Source organism: Primulina eburnea, chromosome 11 (genome assembly GCF_022965805.1).
Source record: "Primulina eburnea isolate SZY01 chromosome 11, ASM2296580v1, whole genome shotgun sequence".
In the NCBI taxonomy this organism is placed as follows: domain Eukaryota; kingdom Viridiplantae; phylum Streptophyta; class Magnoliopsida; order Lamiales; family Gesneriaceae; genus Primulina; species Primulina eburnea.
In genome coordinates, this window is record NC_133111.1 from 21061588 (window position 1) to 21084666 (window position 23079).

General features: G+C 39.9%; 1 protein-coding gene across 1 annotated transcript; it reads right to left on the reverse strand.

Annotated features, from left to right (window-relative positions):
- Window positions 1-21872: 21872 nt before the first annotated feature.
- On the reverse strand, window positions 21873-22484 carry LOC140805460 (uncharacterized). Its single transcript, XM_073161730.1, has 2 exons — window positions 22175-22484; window positions 21873-22102 (listed from the first exon to the last, which is right to left on the reverse strand). The coding sequence occupies exons 1-2, from the start codon at window positions 22482-22484 to the stop codon at window positions 21873-21875; spliced, it is 540 nt and encodes a 179-aa protein (XP_073017831.1).
- Between the last annotated feature and the right edge of the window lie 595 nt (window positions 22485-23079).

Sequence of the window (23079 nt, forward strand, 5' to 3'; positions counted from 1 at the left end):
CATCCCGAAAATTTTAAGGTCCACGAGAACCACATACATGCAAGTTATCAAATTTCTTATGTATTTTAGTTAAATTACTTTAATTGCATAATTTTGGTTGGTTTCATGAAATTAAGGAATTTTTGTCCCGATATTAAATGTCGGCCCGAGGAACGGAGATCAAGGAAGATTAAGGTGCAAAAATTTAATATTATATTTATTTTAAGCCAAAAAAATTAGTAATTTAAATGATTTACGAATTTCAGTAATCTAAGGTCTAATTTAATTATTAGACGATTATAAGATTTTAAGCGTTTTGAAATGTTAATTTTTAAAATTTAGGAATTTAATCCTTAAATGTGATGCAAAACATTTTTACAAGGAATTTTATGACATACTTAATTTATTTAGCATTTAAATATTTAAGTTGAATTAGGAGTTTTATGTATTTAATTATCTATTTTCAAAATTTGGGATAAAGTTTAATTTATTTATAAAAAATACTTAATTATTTATTTAGTGTTTTAATAAACCTAAACTATGATTAAGTTATTTATTAGTATATTTTATTCCACCAGAAGATTACAAACTCACTCAAACAATACAACTCACGTGAAAGACACCTTAAACACACGCTAAATACACACACTAAGTGCCGAGAGCTTTCTAGCCTTGTATTCAAACTTTTGGGTTCTTTTTCTTTGATCCAACAGTCACCAATCCTTCACTACACGTAGAATATCAATTCACGCCACTTTTTCCGCAAAAGAAACAATCGAAACTTCGCTCCGATTAGCCACTGACTTCCCCGCTACGATTATCGACGATTCAAGCGTTTCTAACGCAAATGCATGACTTAATATTCTTTCTCTCATATTTCACACCATATTATGTTTTTGATACATGATTGCATGAAAAACATGATACACTTTTTATATTTTCGTTTTCAGGGTTATATATGCACAAAACTAGTGTTTTCTTCTTTTAAAACTCTTCCTAATGAGGCACAAAGGGGATGCCATGGTTGGGAAACTCGGAAGAATTGTTTTCCACATGTTTAATGACCCTTAGGTTCAGGTTGAGGGCTGGAAAAATAGGGCAACAAAGATGAGCGAAAATTTGGATTCAAGGGTAGACTAGGGTTTCAGTTTTGCTTCTTAGGGGAATGTGTCTGCAAGCTTGGGTTAGGGCTCGTCCAGAGGTCTCAAGAGAGGCTAGCCATGATCCTAGGTTGACAACAAGAGGGCTGTAATGCCCGAGATTGTAGGTTGATAATATGAAATAATGAAATATTGCATGGATGAGAGACCACACCTACACTCCAGTTTATACTGCACCTGCGGTCATTTATATTGAACAGAATGTAGGGCCGAAGCCACACCGCACCCGCGCCTAGAAATGTACCGCACCCACGGTAGATGGCCAGAAGGGTGGGAAATTTTATACGAACTAGGACCGCAACCGCGGTGCAGAAGTGACCACGCCCGCGGTTGACGTTTATGCATTTTTGGATGGCCTGCCAAAGATTGAGCGCAGCCGCGGTTCATGAGCTACCGCACCCTCGGTCATACGTGTTGCTTGAAAAATAATAACATGTGTCCTTGGCCATGCATATAGGTGTGTTGTCCTTCTTCCCTTCCATTTGAGCAGAAGAACCGAGGGAGCATTTCAGAAAAAAAGGGAGAAGGTGATTTCATCTCAGAAACAAGATTGTGCAACTTTTATCCATCCAAACTTCAATCTAAACATAGATTTGCACTCCTTGCATCAAGGGCTTCAAAAGGGTATATGTTTTATTAAATTCAGCATGTTTTGATATATATGTGTTGGGAGATTGATGAATTGAGCTCTATGATATGTTCTTAAGATTTTGGGGACACGTATATTTGCAATCGGATCGATTATCAGATGTCATATGCTACTGTTAGGAAATTCCAGCTTGTATGAGTTGAGATAAGGCAGATTCTGGGAGATTATGATTGTTGTTATTGATGTTATGGCTTGTGGATAATATATTGATTGTTATTGAGTGACCGGTATCGATAAAATAACCCGTTATGCAGTCAAATTGTATTGAGATTAGTTATTGATTTGTATATGCATTGAATGAAGTTGGTGAATAATATTGTACCTCTCTGTATTGCCATTTCAGAGTTGATATTATCAGATTCGATACCGAGATCTCGACCACGACAAATACTGTGCGACGAAAGGTATAATTCATGTGAATTCGTGAGATATGACTCCAATTAGACTTTTTTGGAGTTTCCCAAAATCACATACTATATTGTTGTTTATGTTTGATTACGATTATGCCTTGTTTATAGATTTATATTCAAGAATTTAAGATAGGAGAGTCACTGGCAGATTTGCCAAATTTCTAGATGTTCGGTGGTATCGACGCAGAGGAGCAGACTTTCTCCGATTGTAGACATTCGATATAGACAGAACCGAAGTCTAGAAATAAGACGTACCGTCACCCCGATCGGGAGGGTAGGTGGCAGACAGTGACGTCTTATTAACACCGGGATCCCTAGAGTTAGAGTTGAGTCGAGTCAAGATATGATTTAATTGAGTTGCATGCTTATATTGACTTGGTTTCCTAGAATATGGAACCTTTTGCTATTACTTTGCTTCATGATAATAGCATGTTTATGATTTATGATTGTGTATATGCATATATACATGTTTTATACTGGGATTCGTTCTCACCGGAGTTTTCGGCTGTTGTTGTGTCTGTATGTGTGCATGGCAACAGGTGGGATAGGATCTGGGTCTCGACGAGGATGAGAGATTGATAGATTGGTGATCACGGGCAAGGAAGAAGAACTAGTGGTCTATATGTTTGGACATTGCTATACTATTTTGTATATAATTGTTGAAATAAGACATGTTTGTATTTATGTTTGTTGAAATAAAATAGAGACATCTTGCTTTATTTATAAATTTGAGTTAATGTTAAAAGAAAAATTTTTACCCAAATTTTCTAGCAAAGATCCAATTAATCCCAAAAAGAATTGAGTTAGAGCCCGGGTCCCCACAACAGGTGGTATCAGAGCAGTAGGTTCTGTTGACTGAGATAGAATAGAATGAGCGGAGTAGATCGTGTCATCTTCCTTGCTTTTGATGTGCTAGCATGATTTATCGCTTTCTCTATTACATGTTGTATTGTTATCTGAGTTGATTGTAGTATGTATTTGTAAAGACTGAATCAGAACCGATTCTTGATCAGAGGCATATGATCAGAGGAGGGCTGAGACAGCTTGTATAGATTGTGTACTAATCTTGTTGATAATCAGATATGCCGCCTAGAAGAATACCACAACCAGCTGCAGCTCAAGTGCCAGAACAGAGTAGTACGTCATGTACTCAGATGGATGTGACCGACACACCTATGGAGACGTTATCTAAAAGGTTTCAGTCATTCCATCCCCCGATTTTGAAGGGCATGGAGACTGCAGTGGATTGAGAGCTGGCTAGACGATATAGAGATGTTATTTGAATCTCTTGCTTATACAGATGAACGAAGAGTGAAACTTATTGGACATCCGTTACAAGAAGTGGCGAAGAGTTGGTGGCTTACCACGAAAAGAGCATTAGAGCATCGAGGGATCGATATTACATGGAAGGTATTCAAAGATGAATTTTATCAGCGTTTCTTTCCAGTCTCCTATCGAAAAGAAAAAGGGGCAGAATTTGCCAACTTGAGACAGGGGCAATTGAATATTGAAGAGTGTGTTGCCAAATTTTCTTCCTTGCTCCGATTTGCACCACATGTGGCAGGAAATGACGAAGCGGTCGCGGACCAGTTCATCAATGGTTTAAACCCTGATATTTTTACTTTGGTAAACACGGGACGACCCAATACCTTTTCTGATGCACTGAACCGAGCAAAAGGAGCCGAGGCTGGCTTGATCAGGCAGCGAGGAGTTTCCTATAGTGGTCAGAGTCAGAGACCGCCACAGGCCGCCGCCCAGTTTCCACCACCTCCTCCTCGATTTGATAGTGGAAGTAGTAGTAGTGGCAAGAAAGATTATTTGAAAGCTAGAGGCAAGCAGTTCAAGAGATCAGAGAGCATTTCATCGAGCTCCAGTGGGTCACGACAGAGAGGTCCATGCCAGGGTTCAGAGTATACAGGTGTTTACTGGAGTTCTTGTGGAGGCAAGCATGCCACTGAGCAGTGTCAGGGAGTGATAGGCCGATGCAATATCTGTAAACAGCCGGGACACTTTGCCAGAGTCTGTCCCCAGAGAGGTGCACAACAAGCTCAGAGTGTAAGAGCATCTGGTTCAGTATATCAGCCTGAGCGGCATGCATCATCTGTTCATTCCTTCCAGCCGCCACCTACATAGACTCAGTCCCGAGCCAGATGTAGCCAGACAATGATCCAACTTCCCAGACAGCAGGCTCGAGTGTTCGCACTGACAGAGGAGCAGGCCCAGGATGCGCCAGACGATGTGATTGCAGGTAACTGTTTTCTTTGCGGCTATCCTGCTCATGTATTGATAGATATGGGTACATCCCATACTTTTATATCTGAGCGCTTTACATTGATGTATGCTTTGCATGTCGATTCATTGTCTGCTGTAGTGTCTATTACTTCTCCGTTGGGAAGTGGTTTGATATCAGTGACATCAGTTAGGCATTGTATACTACAGTTTGAGGGACATGAGATTGATTTAGACTGTGTTGTACTTGGTTTATCTGATTTTGATTGTATTTTCGGGATTGACATGTTAACCAAGTACCGAGCTACTGTAGATTGTTTCCAGAAGATTGTTAGATTCAGACCAGAGATGGCTGACGAATGGAAATTCTACGGTAAGGGTTCCAGATCTCGGATTCCCTTAGTATCTGCTTTGACTATGAGTAGATTGTTGCAGAAAGGAGCAGAGGGGTTCCTTGTCTATTCTGTAGATCTACAGAAATCGAGCCCGGCATTGGCAGACTTGCCAGTAGTACGGGATTTTGCAGATGTATTTTCTGACGAATTTCCAGGGTTACCTCCAGTTCGAGAGGTAGATTTCAGTACTGATATTATTCCAGGTACCGTTCCTATTTCGAGAGCTTCGTATAGAATGGAACCTATTGAACTGAAAGAATTGAAAGCACAATTAGAAGATCTTCTAGCCAAGGGATATATCAGACCTAGTGTATCTCCTTGGGGCGCTCGAGTACTTTTTGTACGAAAGAAAGACGGTTCGATGAGATTGTGTATCGACTATCGACAACTGAATAAGGCAACGATAAAGAACAAGTATCGTTTGCCTCGTATCGATGACTTATTTGATCAGTTGCAGGGATCTTATATTTATTCCAAGATTGATTTGCGATCAGGATATCACCAACTCAGAGTTCGAGATGTTGATATACCAAAGACATCATTCCGAACCAGGTATGGACACTACGAATTTATTGTCATGCCTTTTGGTTTAACGAATGGTCCAGCGGTGTTTATGGGATTGATGAACCGTGTCTTTCAGAGGTATTTGGATGAGTTTGTGATTGTTTTTATTGATGATATCTTAGTTTATTCTAAGAATCTGAGTGAGCATGCCGATCATTTGAGAATTGTATTGCAAACGTTGAGAAATGAAAGATTATTTGCTAAACTGTCAAAGTGTGAGTTTTGGTTGAGACAGGTTGTCTTCTTGGGTCATATCATATCTGGAAGATTTCTCCAGCATTGCGAAGCCAATTACCCAGATGACACAGAAGAATGCACCATTTGTGTGTTTTGAGGATTGTGAGTCTAGCTTTCTAGAGTTGAAGAAGAGGCTAACCATTGCTCCAGTATTGACGATACCTTCAGGTACTGGTGATTTTACTGTATATTGTGATGCATCTCACAGAGGACTATGATGTGTTCTTATGCAGCGAGGACATGTGATAGCATACGCCTCGAGACAGTTGAAGACTCACGAGACCCGGTACCCAATTCATGATCTTGAATTGGCGGCCATTGTTTTTGCATTGAAGATTTGGCGTCACTATCTTTATGGTGAGAAATTTGAGATTTACTCTGATCACAAGAGCCTGAAGTATCTGTTTTCTCAGTCAGAGTTGAACATGAGACAACGTAGATGGCTCGATTTGTTGAAAGATTTTGATTGCGAGATCAAATTCTATCTAGGGAAGACAAATGCAGCTGCGGATGCCTTGAGTCGAAAGGTATATGCCCTATCCTTATCGACGATAGGTGTCTCGAATTTAGTTGAAGATTACTGTTTGTCTGGATTGACATTTGATACAGATAGTAGACCGCTACGACTTGCTTCGATTCAAGTTGAGCCAGATTTGATTATGAGAATCAAGGAAGCCCAAAGAACTGATCAAAATGTGCAGAAGTCGATTGATATGGTCAGATCAGGACATTAGTCAGAGTATCAGGTACATGATTACGTTTTGTATGTGAATAACCGTATTGTAGTGCCAGATGTTCCAGAATTGAAACAACAGATTATGTCAGAAGCGCACTGTAGTCGGTTTAGTATTCATCCTGGTGGCAGAAAGATGTACAATGACTTGAAGACAGTTCTGGTGGAAACAGATGAAGTCAGATATTGCTGAATTTGTGTCTAAGTGCTTGAATTGCCAACAGCTGAAGATCGAGAGAAAGAAATCCGGAGGTTTACTTCAGAGTTTAACTATTCCTGAATGGAAATGAGATCAAATTTCCATGGATTTCGTTACGAAGTTACCATGATCATCCCGGGTTTGTGATGTGATTTGGGTCATTATTGACAGATTAACCAAATCAGTGTGTTTTATTCCATACAGAATGACATACTGACACGATCAGATGGCCGAGATATATGTCAGAGAGGTAGTCAGATTACATGGTGTGCCGAAATCTATCGTATCAGATCATTATCCACGATTCACTTACATTTCTGGCACAGTTTGCAGCGGGCTTTAGGTACGACATTGCACCTAAGTACTGCCTATCATCTCCAGACAGATGGACAGTCAGAGCAGACTATGCAGACTTTAGAGGATATGCTGAGAGCCGTAGTGCTAGACTTTGGCGCTAGTTGGCAAGATTCACTGCCACTTTGTGAATTCTCGTACAACAACAGCTATCAGAGGAGCATTGAGATGGCTCCGTTTGAGGCGTTATATGGCAAGATGTGCAGATCTCCTCTGTATTGGGATGATGTATCTGAGGTACCAGAACTTGGGCCTGATATGATTCGTGAAATCACTGAGAAAGTAAATATAATTCAGAAGAGAATGAAGGCAGCGCAGGATAGACAAGCCAAATATGCCAATATCAGACGTAGACCATTAGTATTTGAGCAGGGAGACAGAGTATTCTTGAAAATTTCTCCTTTCAGAGGCGTTGTTAGATTTGGAAAACGTGGGAAGTTGTCTCCTAGATACATTGGTCCTTACGAGATTCTGGAGAAGATTTGTAACGAACCGTATTTTCATACTTAAAATTTGCGGAAAAATTTAAAATTTTCTTAAATAAAAACATCCACACGGTCGTCACTCATCATTCATAAATTATCTTTAAAATCAACCATCACAATTAAAATTTGCTAAAAGAGAAGCTGTCTCGAGAAGTCTCACAACACAATCATAAAATCAGAGTATAAATGTATTTTCTTAAAAACTTAAAATAGCGTATGCGGTCCTCGAGTCTAGCCTCCCGCTCAGTCCAAGCCTGCCCCTTGGTCGCCACCTCCCGTCTCCTCATCAACATAGTCACTTGCATCGATCAAGTCTAGTGAGTCTAAAGACTCAACACGTATAAACTGGGATAACAAGTACTACGTAATAAAAATCGCGTGCATCTTAAAAATAGAACGTACATAACTTGAAACTTGAGATTGCATAATAAACTTGAACTTGCATACATATATAGACGTGCCATAACGTGAAACTTTCATATTCATAGCTGCATACTTGAGAATACTAAAACATACATGACTTCATCATTTTTCGTAGAGGATGTTTCAAAGCAAGTGACCCATACATAATAAACGCCTGATCAGACACACCACAGTACTGGGCTGACAGGGACGTATCCACTGCCGCATAAATGAGATCCCCGTTCATAATTTAACGGGCTGGTTAGTCCCCGTTCATAATTTAACGCTTTCCAACCACGATCTAACCCGTTCATAATTTAACGGGGCGGAGAGGTCCTCGGCCACGTTCACCGACTTCCAAACCCATTCATAATTTGGTCACAAGACAATTAGCATACCTCAAAAACTTAAAATATTTTCTATGCACGTCATACATACTTACTTGGCGTTGAGGGGTTTGTTGGACTTCGATTGGGGCCGTTGCTGCACATACTAACATGAAATTGCATACTTAACTTGCATAACTTAACGTATAAATCATACTTACTCTCGAGTTCAATCATTACTTAGGACATTCTAAAATTTCCCATGACGCGACCTTGATAATCCTTGCACTAAACCATGACGTCCAACCTCAAAGCATACTAAATTATTTTTCCCAAAAAAAGAAGGACACGGACCCCGTACCTACATCCGTGTAGGGGTCCGTGTAGGCTCTGGAAATAGACACCGAAGGAAAGCAAAGGTACGGACCCCGTGTCAGGGTCCGTGTAGGTACTAGAAATATACACTAAATGAAACCCAAAGGCACGGACCCCGTGCCCTCATCCGTGTAGGGGTCCGTGTAGATACTGGAAAAAGACGCCGAGAAGAAAACAAAGGCACGGACCCCGTGACTGGGTCCGTGTGCGGGTCCGTGTACCCACTGTAATCGCGAACTTACGAAAATTATGTACATGCTTCGCTCAACTTTCTAGACTCGGTTGCACGGACTATGAAATGACACCCCGAGACTCACCTTAGCATGCCATAACATCAACTAAATTCGTACAAACACCCAAAGCAATGAGTTCACCTTACAACACATACAATTCAAAGCATGGCAAATGACACCAATTCGTTTCCTACGACTCCTAACGCATTCTAGCGCCTATCGACACTATACGACGTATCAACTAACATCCCAACCTCATACTAATCATACCTAGACGCAGCAACGATCACCCGTCGATCCCCAACGAAGCCTGCAACACTGAAACTTCAAGAATACATCAATATCATAACTTTCTGAAAACGCAGTTTGAGCAGTCCCACGAAAAACATCATAACTCACTCAATTGTCATCCAAAAATCTCGAATTTTATATCAAATCGAAGGCATCGAAAAGTTCTACAATTTTGTAGTTGAAAGTTTTCTCAAAATCCCGACAGAAAAATCGCAGTTTTCAACAGAATAGAGAGTTACGAGTTTTCAGATCTAAAAAGTATTTCAAACGCATTCAAACCATTTTCCGCTCAAACGACGAATGTCACACATGGATTTTCACGCATAAAAATACACAACGCATACTATAACAAGATCGATGCAGAAAGAACAGAATATACGTGCCTTTTGATGAAAAACGTTACCGAACCGGCGATATCGAAGCGGAGATGATAGCGAGGTTGATCCGGAACGATCGTGCAACGATTTCTTTGAAGAAACTCGACTAAAATCCTGCTAGAAATAATCAGAGAAAGGGGCGGCTGCTCTTGGGGAAGGAGAACCCTAGTTTTCTCTCTTTCTAAAAATATGAAAATCTGAATGTGTGTGTTTAGTGTGTGTAAAAACGTGTAAGTGTGTGTGAGTGTGTGTAAAGTGTGTGTGTTTTTAATTTAGGAGAAATTTGTGATAAATTAACTAAATTAAATACTAATTAAAAGTTAACACCTAATAATTTGCTCAAAACTCTTCCATAAAATGATCACACACCAATTTTTAAAATTTTAAACTCTTAAATCACTAATTACATAATAATACTTTAAAATATTAAATTTAATAACTTATTAAAAATGCCCCATCCTCAACTTAGAATAAAATACCATGTTTTAAATTGTCCCAATCCTCACCGGTCTCTTCCTCGATCCCGCCTCGAATAATCGCGTGAAACATGAAACTTGAAAAAGACATTTTAACGTGCATCACATAAACATAAATAATTTAAAACAATGCATTCAAATAGATCATGCATAGCTTAAAACTCATTTTAAAATTAATTAAATGATTTAATAATCAAATGAATGCACGGGTTATACGTGTACTGAATTTGGGAACTACAGTTCCTCCCTTACTTATAAAAATTTCTTCCTCGAAATTAAATCTTACCGAAGAACTCCGGGTAGCGAAGTCTCATATCTGCTTCAGACTCCCATGTGGCCTCTTCCACTGATTGGTTTAGCCACCGGACTTTGACTAGCTTAGTCACTTTATTCCGAAGCCTACGCTCTTGCCTGCCTAGGATTTGGACTGGTTTTTCCTCGTAAGACAAGTCTGGAGTCAGCTGCAACGGCTCATAACTCAGAATGTGCGAAGGATTAGCCAGATATTTCCTCAGCATCGAGACATAGAACACATTGTGCACCCCGGCCAGATTCGGCGGAAGGGCAACACGATAGGCTAGCGTCCCAACTTTGTCCAAAATCTCAAACGGCCCAATGAACCTCGGATTCAGCTTGCCTCTCTTCCCAAATCTCATAACACCCTTCATAGGTGCTATCTTGATAAAAACGTGATCTCCTACGGCAAACTCGAGATCTCTTCTCCTTTTATCGACATAGCTCTTTTGACGGCTTTGGGCAGTCTTCATTCTCTCACGAATCTTGACCACCACGTCTGCAGTCTGTTGAACTATCTCTGGACCAAGTTCTGCTCTCTCACCAACTTCATCCCAATGAACTGGTGATCCGCACTTCCTCCCATACAACGCCTCATAGGGAGCCATACCAATAGATGCTTGGAAGCTGTTGTTGTATGTGAACTCCACTAGAGGTAGTTTAGACTCCCATGTTCCCTGAAAATCAATCATGCAAGCTCTTAGCAAGTCTTGTAAAATCTGTATCACTCGCTCAGACTGGCCATCTGTCTGCGGGTGAAAAGCTGTACTAAAAAGCAACTTCGTCCCCATAGATGCATGTAAGCTCTTCCAGAAAGACGATGTAAACCTTGGGTCCCTGTCGGACACAATCGAAAGTGGGAAACCATGCAAACGGACTATCTCCCTAATATAAAGCTCCGCATACTGCGTCATGGAGAAAGTCGTCTTCACTGGCAGAAAATGCGCTGACTTAGTGAGTCGGTCCACTATAACCCAAATAGAATTAGACCCTCTGACTGACTTAGGTAACCCAACGACAAAGTCCATAGTAATGTTCTCCATTTCCACTCTGGGATGGGGAGTGGCTTAAGCATACCTGCTGGCCTCTGATGCTCTGCCTTCACCTGCTGACAAGTGAGGCACTCAGATACAAACCTGCGGATGTCTCTCTTCATCCCTGGCCACCAATACAAAATCTGCAGGTCTTTGTACATCTTGGTACCTCCTAGGTGAATAGAATACGGAGATGCGTGTGCCTCTGTCAGAATATCCTGTCTGATCGAATCAACACTAGGCACCCACATTCTGTCTCTGTATCTCACGATACCATCTGACACTGTGTACAAAACACTGCCCCTAGATCTAAAAATATGAAAATCTGAATGTGTGTGTTTAGTGTGTGTAAAAACGTGTAAGTGTGTGTGAGTGTGTGTAAAGTGTGTGTGTTTTTAATTTAGGAGAAATTTGTGCTAAATTAACTAAATTAAATACTAATTAAAAGTTAACACCTAATAATTTGCTCAAAACTCTTCCATAAAATGATCACACACCAATTTTTAAAATTTTAAACTCTTAAATCACTAATTACATAATAATACTTTAAAATATTAAATTTAATAACTTATTAAAAATGCCCCATCCTCAACTTAGAATAAAATATCATGTTTTAAATTGTCCCAATCGTCACCGGTCTCTTCCTCGATCCCGCATCGAATAATCGCCTGAAACATGAAACTTGAAAAAGACATTTTAACGTGCATCACATGAACATAAATAATTTAAAACAATGCATTCAAATAGATCATGCATAGCTTAAAACTCATTTTAAAATTAATTAAATGATTTAATAATCAAATAAATGCACGGGTTATACGTGTACTAAATTTGGGCACTACAAGATTGGTTATCGAGTATATCGACTTGCTCTTCCTCCTTCTTTGTATGGGATACATGACGTTTTTCATGTATCGATGTTGCGTAGATATATGCCAGATATTTCTCATGTCATTTCAACCTAATGAAGCCGAGCATGATTAGACTTTGAGTTATGTTGAGAAATCGATACAGATTCTTGATCAGAAAGTGAAGCAGCTCAGAACGAAAACTATTCCGCTTGTGAAAGTTCAGTGGAGTCGTCATGGCGTCGAGGAAGCGACTTGGGAGACAGAAGCAAATATGAGACAGAAACATCTCGAGTTATTTACATGACGTGAGTATTTATTCAGTTTTGATTACATTGCTTCCAGTTACATGCCTTGATTTATTGTTTGCGAGTTCGAGGACGAACTCATATCTAAGAGGGGGAGAAATGTAATGTCCGAGATTGTAGGTTGATAATATGAAATAATGAAATATTGCATGGATGAGAGACCGCACCTACACTCCAGTTTATACTGCACCTGCGGTCATTTATATTGAATTTCAGAATGTGGGGCCGAAGCCACACCACACCCGTGCCTAGAAATGTACCGCACCCGCGGTAGATGGCCAGTAGGGTGGGAAATTTTATACGAACTAGGACCGCAACCACGGTGCAGAAGTGACCGCGCCCGCGGTCGACGTTTATGCATTTTTGGATGGACTGCCGAAGCTTGAGCGCAGCCGCGGTTCATGAGCTACCGTACCCGCGGTCATACGTGTTGCTTGAAAAATAATAACATGTGTCCTTGGCCATGCATATAGGTGTGTTGTCCTTCTTCCCTTCCATTTGAGCAGAAGAACCGAGGGAGAATTTAAGAAAAAAAAAGGAAGGTGATTTCATCTTAGAAACAAGATTGTGCAACTTTTATCCATCAAAACTTCAATCTAAACATAGATTTGCACTCCTTGCATCAAGGGCTTCAAAAGGGTATATGTTTTATTAAATTCCAACATGTTTTGAAATATATGTGTTGGGAGAATTATGAATTGAGCTCTATGATATGTTCTTAAGATTTTGGGGACACGTATATTTGCAACCGTATTGATTATCGGATGTCATATGCTACTGTTAGGAAATTCCAACTTGTATGAGTTGAGATAAGGCAGATTTTGGGAGATTATGATTGTTGTTATTGATGTTATGGCTTGTGGATAATATATTGATTGTTATTGAGTGACCGGTATCGAGAAAATAAGTCGTTATGCCGTCAAACTGTATTGAGATTAGTTATTGATTTGTATATGCATTTAATGAAGTTGGTGAATGATATTGTACCTCCCTGTATTGCCATTTCAGAGTTGATATTATCAGATTCGATACCAAGATCTCGACCACGACAAATACTGTGCGACGAAAGTATAATTCATGTGAATTCGGGAGATATGACTCGAATTAGACTTTTTTGGAGTTTCCCAAAATCACATACTAGATTTTTGTTTATGTTTGATTACGATTATGCCTTGTTTATAGATTTATATTCAAGAATTTAAGATAGGAGAGTCACTGGCAGATTTGCCAAATTTCTAGATGTTCGGTGGTATCGACGCAGAAGAGCAGACTTTCTCCGATTGTAGACATTTGATACAAACAGGACCGAATTCTAGGAATAAGATGTACCGTCACCCCGATTGGGAGGGTAGGTGGCAGACAGTGACGTCTTATTCACACCGGGATCCCTAGAGTTAGAGTTGAGTCGGGTCAAGATATGATTTAATTGAGTTTCATGCTTATATTGACTTGGTTTCCTAGAATATGGAACCTTTTGCTATTACTTTGCTTCATGATAATAGCATGTTTATGATTCATGATTGTGTATATGCATGTATACATGTTTTATACTGGGATTTGTTCTGACCGGAGTTTCCGGCTGTTGTTGTGTCTGTATGTGTGCATGGCAACAGGTGGGACAAGATCTGGGTCTTGACGAGGATGAGAGATTGATAGAGTGGTGATCTCGGGCATGGAAGAAGAACTAGTGGTCTAGATGTTTGGACGTTGCTATACTAGTTTGTATATAAGTGTTGAAACAAGACATGTTTGTATTTATGTGTGTTGAAATAAAATAGAGACATCTTGCTTTATTTATACATTTGAGTTAATGTTAAAAGCAATATTTTGACCCATATTTTCTAGCAAAGATCCAATTAATCCCAAAAAGAATTGAGTTCGAGCCCGGGTCCCCATAAAGACTGTAGCGAAGGCTATGGCGGGTGTGGGGACCCGGACGCTAATTCATGTCTTAATCATTATTAAGTATTCAATATAACAATTAAGAAAAGTGGGACTAAATTTTTTTCTTTTTAAAATATAAATGTGGAAACGTAATAGTAATCTATCTGATACACATGTCAATATTAAAGTACAAGTCATATACTACATGTCTCTATCTCAACTAGGTTCAACGACTATACATCCAGTGCTGAATCCTATTCTGCTTCGGGGCCCGGATCTCCACGCTAACTATAATCTCTCATCCTCTTTCTTAACCTGATCCTGTCCCTACCTGTTGTCATACACACATAAAAACATGACAACAGCCGGATAACTCCGGTGAGAATTACATTCCCAGTATAAATCATGTATACATGCATTTCATATAAAAAGATATAATAGTACGAAACAGATATTCATAACATGTATCAAAATCAGAAACATGAATCAATACAAACTCTGAATCACACTCTATGACTCTTAGACTCTGACTCGACTTATCCTAATCTAGGGATGCCAATCTGAATAAGAACATACCCCCACCTACACTCCCGATCGGGGTGGTGGTACGTTCTTATTCACGGACTTTGGCCCTTTCCATATCGAATATCAGTAATAGAAGAAACTCCAATTCTATCCACTTCGATATAACCAAACATCCAGTGTCTTAACCTATCCGTCACAGACTTTGGCACTTTCACCAAATCACTATCCTGTGACAATGTGCAATGTGCCAATGACGATTCCATCACTATCCGGCACCTATGTCACCAGATCAATCGTCTACAACTAGGCGCATCCACCTATGACTCAATACATAAATCAATAGACCAAAGATATCAATCTCATTCAATTGCACATATCAAGGCAATAAGGTAAAGTATGTGATTTTGGGAAACTCAAGTCGAATCTGACTCGAGTTGTGCAATCCCGAATCAACATCAATTTATACCTTTCGTTTCGTTCTGTCAATCTGACTCTGTCGAAGTCTCGAACTCACTTCCTGTCAAATCAATCTTGCAATAACAATATCGAATACACTGTATCAATGTATAACTCAATTCAAAACCTGTTCTGATCAATACTCAAATCAAGCATAATCTGATCCATATCAACGGTATCATGATACAATCTCAATCAATACTGAATCTGATCAAAATCAATCTAGTGATGTTTTGATGGCATAACAATACAGTCTTGATAACCCCGTCAATCTCAACATCACAGATATAATACCTCAACTCATGCTCGATATCAATACGAATCATAACCTTCAATGATAACAGGTCATAATATCAAATCTGCACGATCTCAATCATATCGCTTCAGAAAATCATAACAATTATATAAACAGTTCGTTCTTTGATCTGACTTCGATTATATACTGATCAGTATATCCAGAACACATAATATCAATCAAATAATAATTCCCCCAATATCATAATTTCAAATGATATCAGAATTCAATGAAACTTACGTCCTGTTGTAGCTGTCGTCGCTAGGAAGAATATGAGATGCTCATATGATGAGCGTCATGAAACTCATATTTGGAATACTATATATTCTAAACAGTTCCTAGTCGATTCAGCCACCGCTAAGAAGGATATAGGCCCCTCGTGTTCGAGACTAGTATCTGCGATGTGAGTACCATGTTTCATTGGTAGGGGACATTGTGATGTCCGAGCATGCAGATAGGTGCTTGTGGGGACTCGGGCTCTAACTCAATTCTTTTTGGGATTAATTGGATATTTGCTAGAAAATGTGGGTCATAAAAAAAAATTTCTTTTAGCATTATAAACTATTGTATATAAATCATACACAATATACAAAAGGTTGACATATTATTAAAACTCCAAATAACATTTACATGTCCAACCACAATTATTCTACTAGTGTCTAGAAAACTAATACATGTCTAGTATTAAACAACTAGTCCTTCTTCTTGGCCCGTGATCTCCACGCTATCTCGTCCTCTCACATCTGTCTCGACCCATATCCTGTCCCACCTGTCGTTATGCACACATACAGACACAACAACAGCCGGAAACTCTGAGAACAAATCTCAGTATAAAACATGTATACATGCATGTCATATAATTTCATAATAAATCATAACACATGTTTCAGTAATTATGACACATTAGTAAATAAAGATAAAAAAATCATGCACATAATCAATAAAAATACGTCCCATAATCTAGGAAACATAATTCATATTATTCAAACTCATATCTTGACTCGACTCGTATCTAAATCTAGGGATCCCGGTGTGAATAAGATGTAACAGGTCTCCCACCTACTCTCCCAATCGGGGTGGCGTTACATCTTATTCCTAGACTTCGGTCCTGACTGTATCGAATATCTACAATCGGATTGATTCTGATCCGAAGCGTCGACACTACCGAACGTCCAGTTATTTGGAGAATCTACCAAATGACTCACCTATATTAAAGGATTGAATATGAATCTATAAACAAAGCATAAGCATTCCAAATATAAACTACAATCTAGTATGTGATTTTGTTGGGAAACTCAAATTGAATCTCATTTGAGTTGTATCTTCCCAAATCAAACATGATTTATACCTTCCTTGTCGTTCGTAGAAGTCGAAGTTTTGTATTCTTGATATCGAATCTCTCAAACCCAATCTGAAATGACATATATACAATGCACCATATCAACTTCTAACTCAAAATAATATATGTGAAGTGCAATACTCAATCTCGAGATAATTTTGATGGCATAACGGTAAAATCGATGTCCCCGTCAATTCAACAATAATCCGATCTCAACAATGCATAACCAATACCATATCATCACAATTCTAATCCCAGCATGTCAAAATATATTCAATTCAAATCAATATGTGCTGATATTCATAACAATTGCATACGATATCATTTCTTCGATCCGTTTTCAAATATACGTTCGGAATCTTCATAAGAACACATAATAACAACCAATATTTGATTTCCCCAACATCTCAACTTCAAAACATGTTCAAAGTTAATAATACTTACTTCCTTTGATAGCTAATCGCAAGAGGAGTACGAATATCACCCCGGATCGAAAATCGGATGGCTGAATCTTAGACAATTACAATTCTAAGCTATGGAGAAAACTTGAAGCTTTTCTGAACTTCTCTATCGGTTGTTGCTGATAGAAATGAAGAATTTACACATTATATATCATCCAAGACATGTGTCAACTTAGTGTGCATGCTGGACTTCTCGCGCATATGTGCGTCCTCAACTCACGCAGATGCACGAGACATACTATCTCGGCAATGTCTATTTCAACACCTCGTGCATATGCGCGCCTCATCTTGCGCATATGCGCGAGGTCTTCTGGACCCCTCGTGCATGTGCGTGTATCTGCTCGAGCATGTGCCAAATGTTCTGGACATTTCGCGCATATGCGCGTATTTCTTCGTGCATGTGCGCCACCTGTTTGTCCTTTACACCATTTTAGTATAATTCCTCGCCTTTTCCGGTCCGATACAATACGTCTACAATCACCTTAATTATCAACAAAACAAGTCTTATTATGATAATTAAATTCTCGGGCCTTACATTTCTCCCCTCTTAGATAAGAGTTCGTCCTCGAACTAGCAGGCAATCAATTGAAGCATATATACAAGATGCAATATAATTGAAACTGAATAAATACTCACATCATGAAAATAGCTCGGGATATCTTTGTCTCATTTCTGATTCTGTTTCCCAAGTCGCTTCTTCGATACCATGACGATTCCACTGGACTTTTACTAACGGAATAGTCTTCGTTCTGAGCTGTTTTTCTTTTCCATCCAGAATTTGCAATGGTTGCTCAAAATAACTCAAAGTCTGATTTAGTTCGGCTTCGTCAGGCTGAATAACTTGAGAAATATCTGGCATATACTTCCGTAACATCGATACATGGAAGACATCATGTATCCCATATAGAGAAGGAGGAAAAGCAAGTCGATATGCTCGATCACCAATCTTTTCAAGAATCTCATAAGGACCGATGTATCTAGGCGAAAGCTTCCCGCGTTTGCCAAATCGCACAACGCCTCTGAAAGGAGAAATCTTCAAAAACACTCTATCTCCCTGTTCAAATACTAATGGTCTTCGTCTGACATTTGCATATTTGGCTTGCCTATCCTGTGTCGTCTTCAATCTTTTCTGAATTATCTTTACCTTTTCAGTCATTTCACGAATCATATCAGGCCCAAGTTCTGTTACCTCTGAGATGTCATCCCAATACAGAGGAGATCTGCACTTCTTTCCGTATAATGCTTCAAACGGAGCCATTTCAATGCTCGTTTGATAGCTGTTGTTGTACGAGAATTCACAAAGAGGAAGTGAATCTTGCCAACTTGTGCCAAAATCTAGCACTACAGCTCTCAGCATATCCTCTAAGGTCCGGATAGTCCGCTCTGACTGTCCATCTGTCTGGGGATGATAGGCAGTACTCAGATGCAATGTCGTACCCAAAGCCTGCTGCAAACTGTGCCAAAAATGTGAAGTGAATCGGGGATCATGATCTGATACGATTGACTTCGGTACACCATGCAATTTGACTACCTCTCTGACATACAACTCTGCCATCTGATCGTGTCGGTATGCCATTCTGTACAGAATAAAACAGGCTGATTTGTTCAATCTTTCAATAATGACCCAAATCGCATCACAGCCCCGGGATGATCGTGGTAACTTCGTAACGAAATCCATGGAAATGTGGTCTCATTTCCATTCAGGGATAGCTAAACTCTAAAGTAAACCTCCGGGCTTCTTTCTCTCTGCCTTCACCTGTTGGCAATTCAAGCACTTAGACAAAAACTCTGCAATATCGGTCTTCATCTGTTTCCACCAGAATTGTGTCTTCAGATCGTTATACATCTTCCTGCCACAAGGATGAAAACTGAACCGACTACAGTGCGCTTCTGACAATATCTGTTGCTTCAATTCTGAAATATCTGCAACTACAAGATGGTTATTCACATACAGAACTTAATCATGTACCTGATACTCTGACTGATGTCCTGATCTGACCATATCAATCTACTTCTGCACATTCTGATCATTTCTTTGGGCTTCTTTGATTCTCATAATCAAATCTGGCTCAACTTGAATCGAAGCAAGTCGTAGCGGTCTACTATCTATATCAAATGTCAATCCAGACAAACAACAATCTTCAACTAAATTTGAGACACCTATCGTCGATAAGGATAGGGCACATACCTTTCGACTCAAGGCATTCACTGCTGCATTTGACTTCCCTGGGTAGTATTTGATCTCGCAATCAAAATCTTTCAATAAATCGAGCCATCTACACTGTCTCATGTTCAACTCTGACTGAGAAAATAAATACTTCAGGCTTTTGTGATCAGAGTGGATCTCAAATTTCTCGCCATAAAGATAGTTACGCCAGATCTTCAATGCAAATACGATAGCCGCCAATTCGAGATCATGAATTGGGTATTGAATCTCATGTGGCTTCAGCTGTCTCGAGGCATTTGCGATCACATGTCCTCGATGCATAAGAACACATCCTAACCCTCTGTGAGGATGCATCACAATATACAACAAATCACCAGTACCTGAAGGTATCATCAATATTGGAGCACTGGTCAGTCGATTCTTCAACTCCATAAAACTAGACTCACAAGCTTCAGACTACACAAATGGCGTGTTCTTTTGTGTCAACTGAGTGATCGGCTTCGCAATACTGGAGAAATCTCGAATAAATCGTCGGTAATAACCTGCTAGACCCATGAAACGACGTATCTCTGGCACAGAAGTCGGTCTCGAACAACTGTTCATGGCTTCAACTTTACTCGGATCCATAGAAATACCGTCTCCAGATATGATATGTCCCAAAAACATAACCCGTCTCAACCAAAACTCACACTTTGACAATTTAGCATATAATCTCTCATTTCACAATGTCTGCAATACAATTCTTAATGCTCGGCATGATCAGTCTTATTTCTCGAGTAAACCAGAATATCATCAATGAAAAGAATAACAAACTCATCCAGATACCTCTGAAAGACACGGTTCATCAATCCCATAAACACGCTGGTGCATTCGTTAAACCAAAAGGCATGACAATAAACTCGTAATGTCCATACCTGGTTCGGAATGTTGTCTTCGGTATATCAACATCTCGGACTCTCAGCTGGTGATATCCATATCTCAAATCAATCTTTGAATAAACGTAGGATCCCTGCAACTGATCAAATAAATCATCGATGCGAGGCAATGGATATTTATTCTTCACTGTCGCCTTGTTCAGTTGCCGGTAATCAATGCACAATCTCATCGAACCGTCTTTCTTACGTACAAACAGCACTGGTTCACCACAAGGAGATACGCTCGGCCTGTTGTAGCCATTGGCCAACAGATCTTCAAGTTGTGCCTTTAATTCTTTCAACTCAATCGGCGCCTTTCTATACGGAGCTCGAGATATAGGAACTGTACCTGGCATTAGATCCATACTGAAATCTACCTCTCGGACTGGAGGTAACCCTGGAATCTCGTCGGGGAATATATCAGCAAATTCACGTACCACTGGCAGATCTGCCAATGCTGGGCTCGATTTCAGTAGATCTACTGAATATATAAGGAACCCCTCTGCTCCTTTCTGCAACAATCTGGTCATAGTCAAAGCAGACACTAAGAGAATCCGAGATCTGGAACCCTTACCGTAGAATTTCCACTCGTCAACCATCTCTGGTCTGAACTTGACAATTTTCTTGAAACAATCTACAGTCGCTCTGTACTTGGTTAACATATCAATCCCAACAATACAATCAAAATCAGCTATCCCAAGTACAATACAATCTAAATCAATCCATGACCTTCAAACTGTAGTATGCAATGCCTAACTGAAATCACAGATATAAGACCACTTCCCAATGGAGAAGAAATAGACACTACAGCAGCTAAGGACTCAACAGGCAAAGAATGCAATAATGCAAAACGTTCGGATATGAATGTATGCGATGCACATGTATCTATCAGAACATAGGCAGGATAACCGCAAAGGATACAGTTACCTGCAATCACATCGTCCGGTGCATCTTGGGCTTGCTCCTCTGTCAATGCAAACACATGAGCCTGCTGTCTGGGAGGTTGGCTCACAGTCTAGCTACCTCTGGCTCTGGTTGTGTCTGTGTAGGAATGGGCAGGAAGGAATGGACAGACGAAGCTTGCCTCTCAGGCTGAGCTACTGTTGCAGAAGATCCTGCACCCTGAAATCTTTATGAACCTCTCTGTGGACAGACCTTGGCAAAATGTCCCTGCTGTCTACATATGTTACATCTGCCCATCACACCTTGACACTGCTCGGTGGCATGTATACCTCCACAAGAAGTGAAATACACACCTGTATACTCTGTACTCTGGCCAGGACCTCTCTGTCGTGACCCACTGGAGCTCGACGAACTGCTCCCTGATCTCTTGAACTGTTTACCCTTCGCTTTCAACTGATCTTTTCTTCCACTACTGCTACCACTGCTCTCAAATCGGGAAGGGGGTTGAACTGAAGGTAGTGGCGGTCTAGGAGTCGGAGCGACATAAGGAATGCTTCGTTGCCTAAGTAATCAAGCTTCCGCTCTCTTGGCACGGTTCAACGCATCAGTAAAGTTGTTAGGCCTACCGGTATTCACAAAGGTAAAGATTTCTGGATTCAAGCCATTTATAAACTGATCCGCAATAGCCTCTTCATTCTCGGCAACATGAGGAGCAAATCGGAGCAATGACGAGAACTTGGCAACATATTCTTCTATGTTCAATTGTCCTTGCCTCAAATTGGCGAACTCGGCACCCTTATCTTTTCAGTAAGACACAGGGAAGAATCGCTGATAAAACTCAGTTTTGAACACCTTCCAAGTAATCTGTGTACCACGGTGCTCCAATGCTCTCTTCATAGTAATCCTCCAGTTCTTGGCCACATCTTGCAGTTGGTGCCCAACTAATTTCACTCGTCGGTCATCAATGTACTCAAGGGATTCGAATAGCATCTCGATATCCTCTAGCCAACTATCACACTCGACTGCATTTTCTGTGCCTTTCAGTGTCAGTGGTCGGAAAGACTGAAACCGTTTAAACAAAGTCTCCATCGGTGTAGCAGTCACGTCCATCGGATCACTGGATGTAATGCTCTGTTCTGGTGCCCGACCTGATGCTGGTTGTGGTACTCGTCGAGGCGGCATATCTGAATATCAAACAGATTAATACACAATCTATATAATCTGTCTCAGCCCTCCTCTGATCATATACCTCTGATCCAGAATCGATTCTGATTCAGTTTTGCGAATACATGTTGTAATTCAACTCAGATAACAAGACAACATGTAATAAGGAAAGCAATAAATCATGCTAGCACACAAAAGCAAGGAAGATGACTCGATCTACCCCGCTCATTCTATTCTATCTCAGTCTACAGAACCTACTGCTCTGATACCACCTGTTGTGGGGACCCGGGCTCTAACTCAATTCTTTTTGGGATTAATTTGATCTTTGCTAAAAAATGTGGGTCATAAAAAAAATTTCTTTTAACATTATAAACTATTGGATATAAATCATGCACAATATACAAAAGGTTGACATATTATTAAAACTCCAAATAACATTTACATGTCCAACCACAATTATTCTACTAGTGTCTAGAAAACTAATACATGTCTAGTATTAAACAACTAGTCCTTCTTCTTGGCCCGTGATCTCCACGCTATCTCGTCCTCTCACATCTGTCTCCACCCAGATCCTGTCCCACCTGTCGTTATGCACACATACAGACATAAGAAC

Coding starts and splice junctions, on each gene's coding strand:
- LOC140805460 (XM_073161730.1), bottom strand. CDS start 22,484: ATGCCGCCTCGACGAGTACCACAACCAGCATCAGGTCGGGCACCAGAA. Junction 22,103..22,174: donor GAGAGCATTGGAGCACCGTG/GTACACAGATTA, acceptor CTTACTGAAAAG/ATAAGGGTGCCGAGTTCGCC.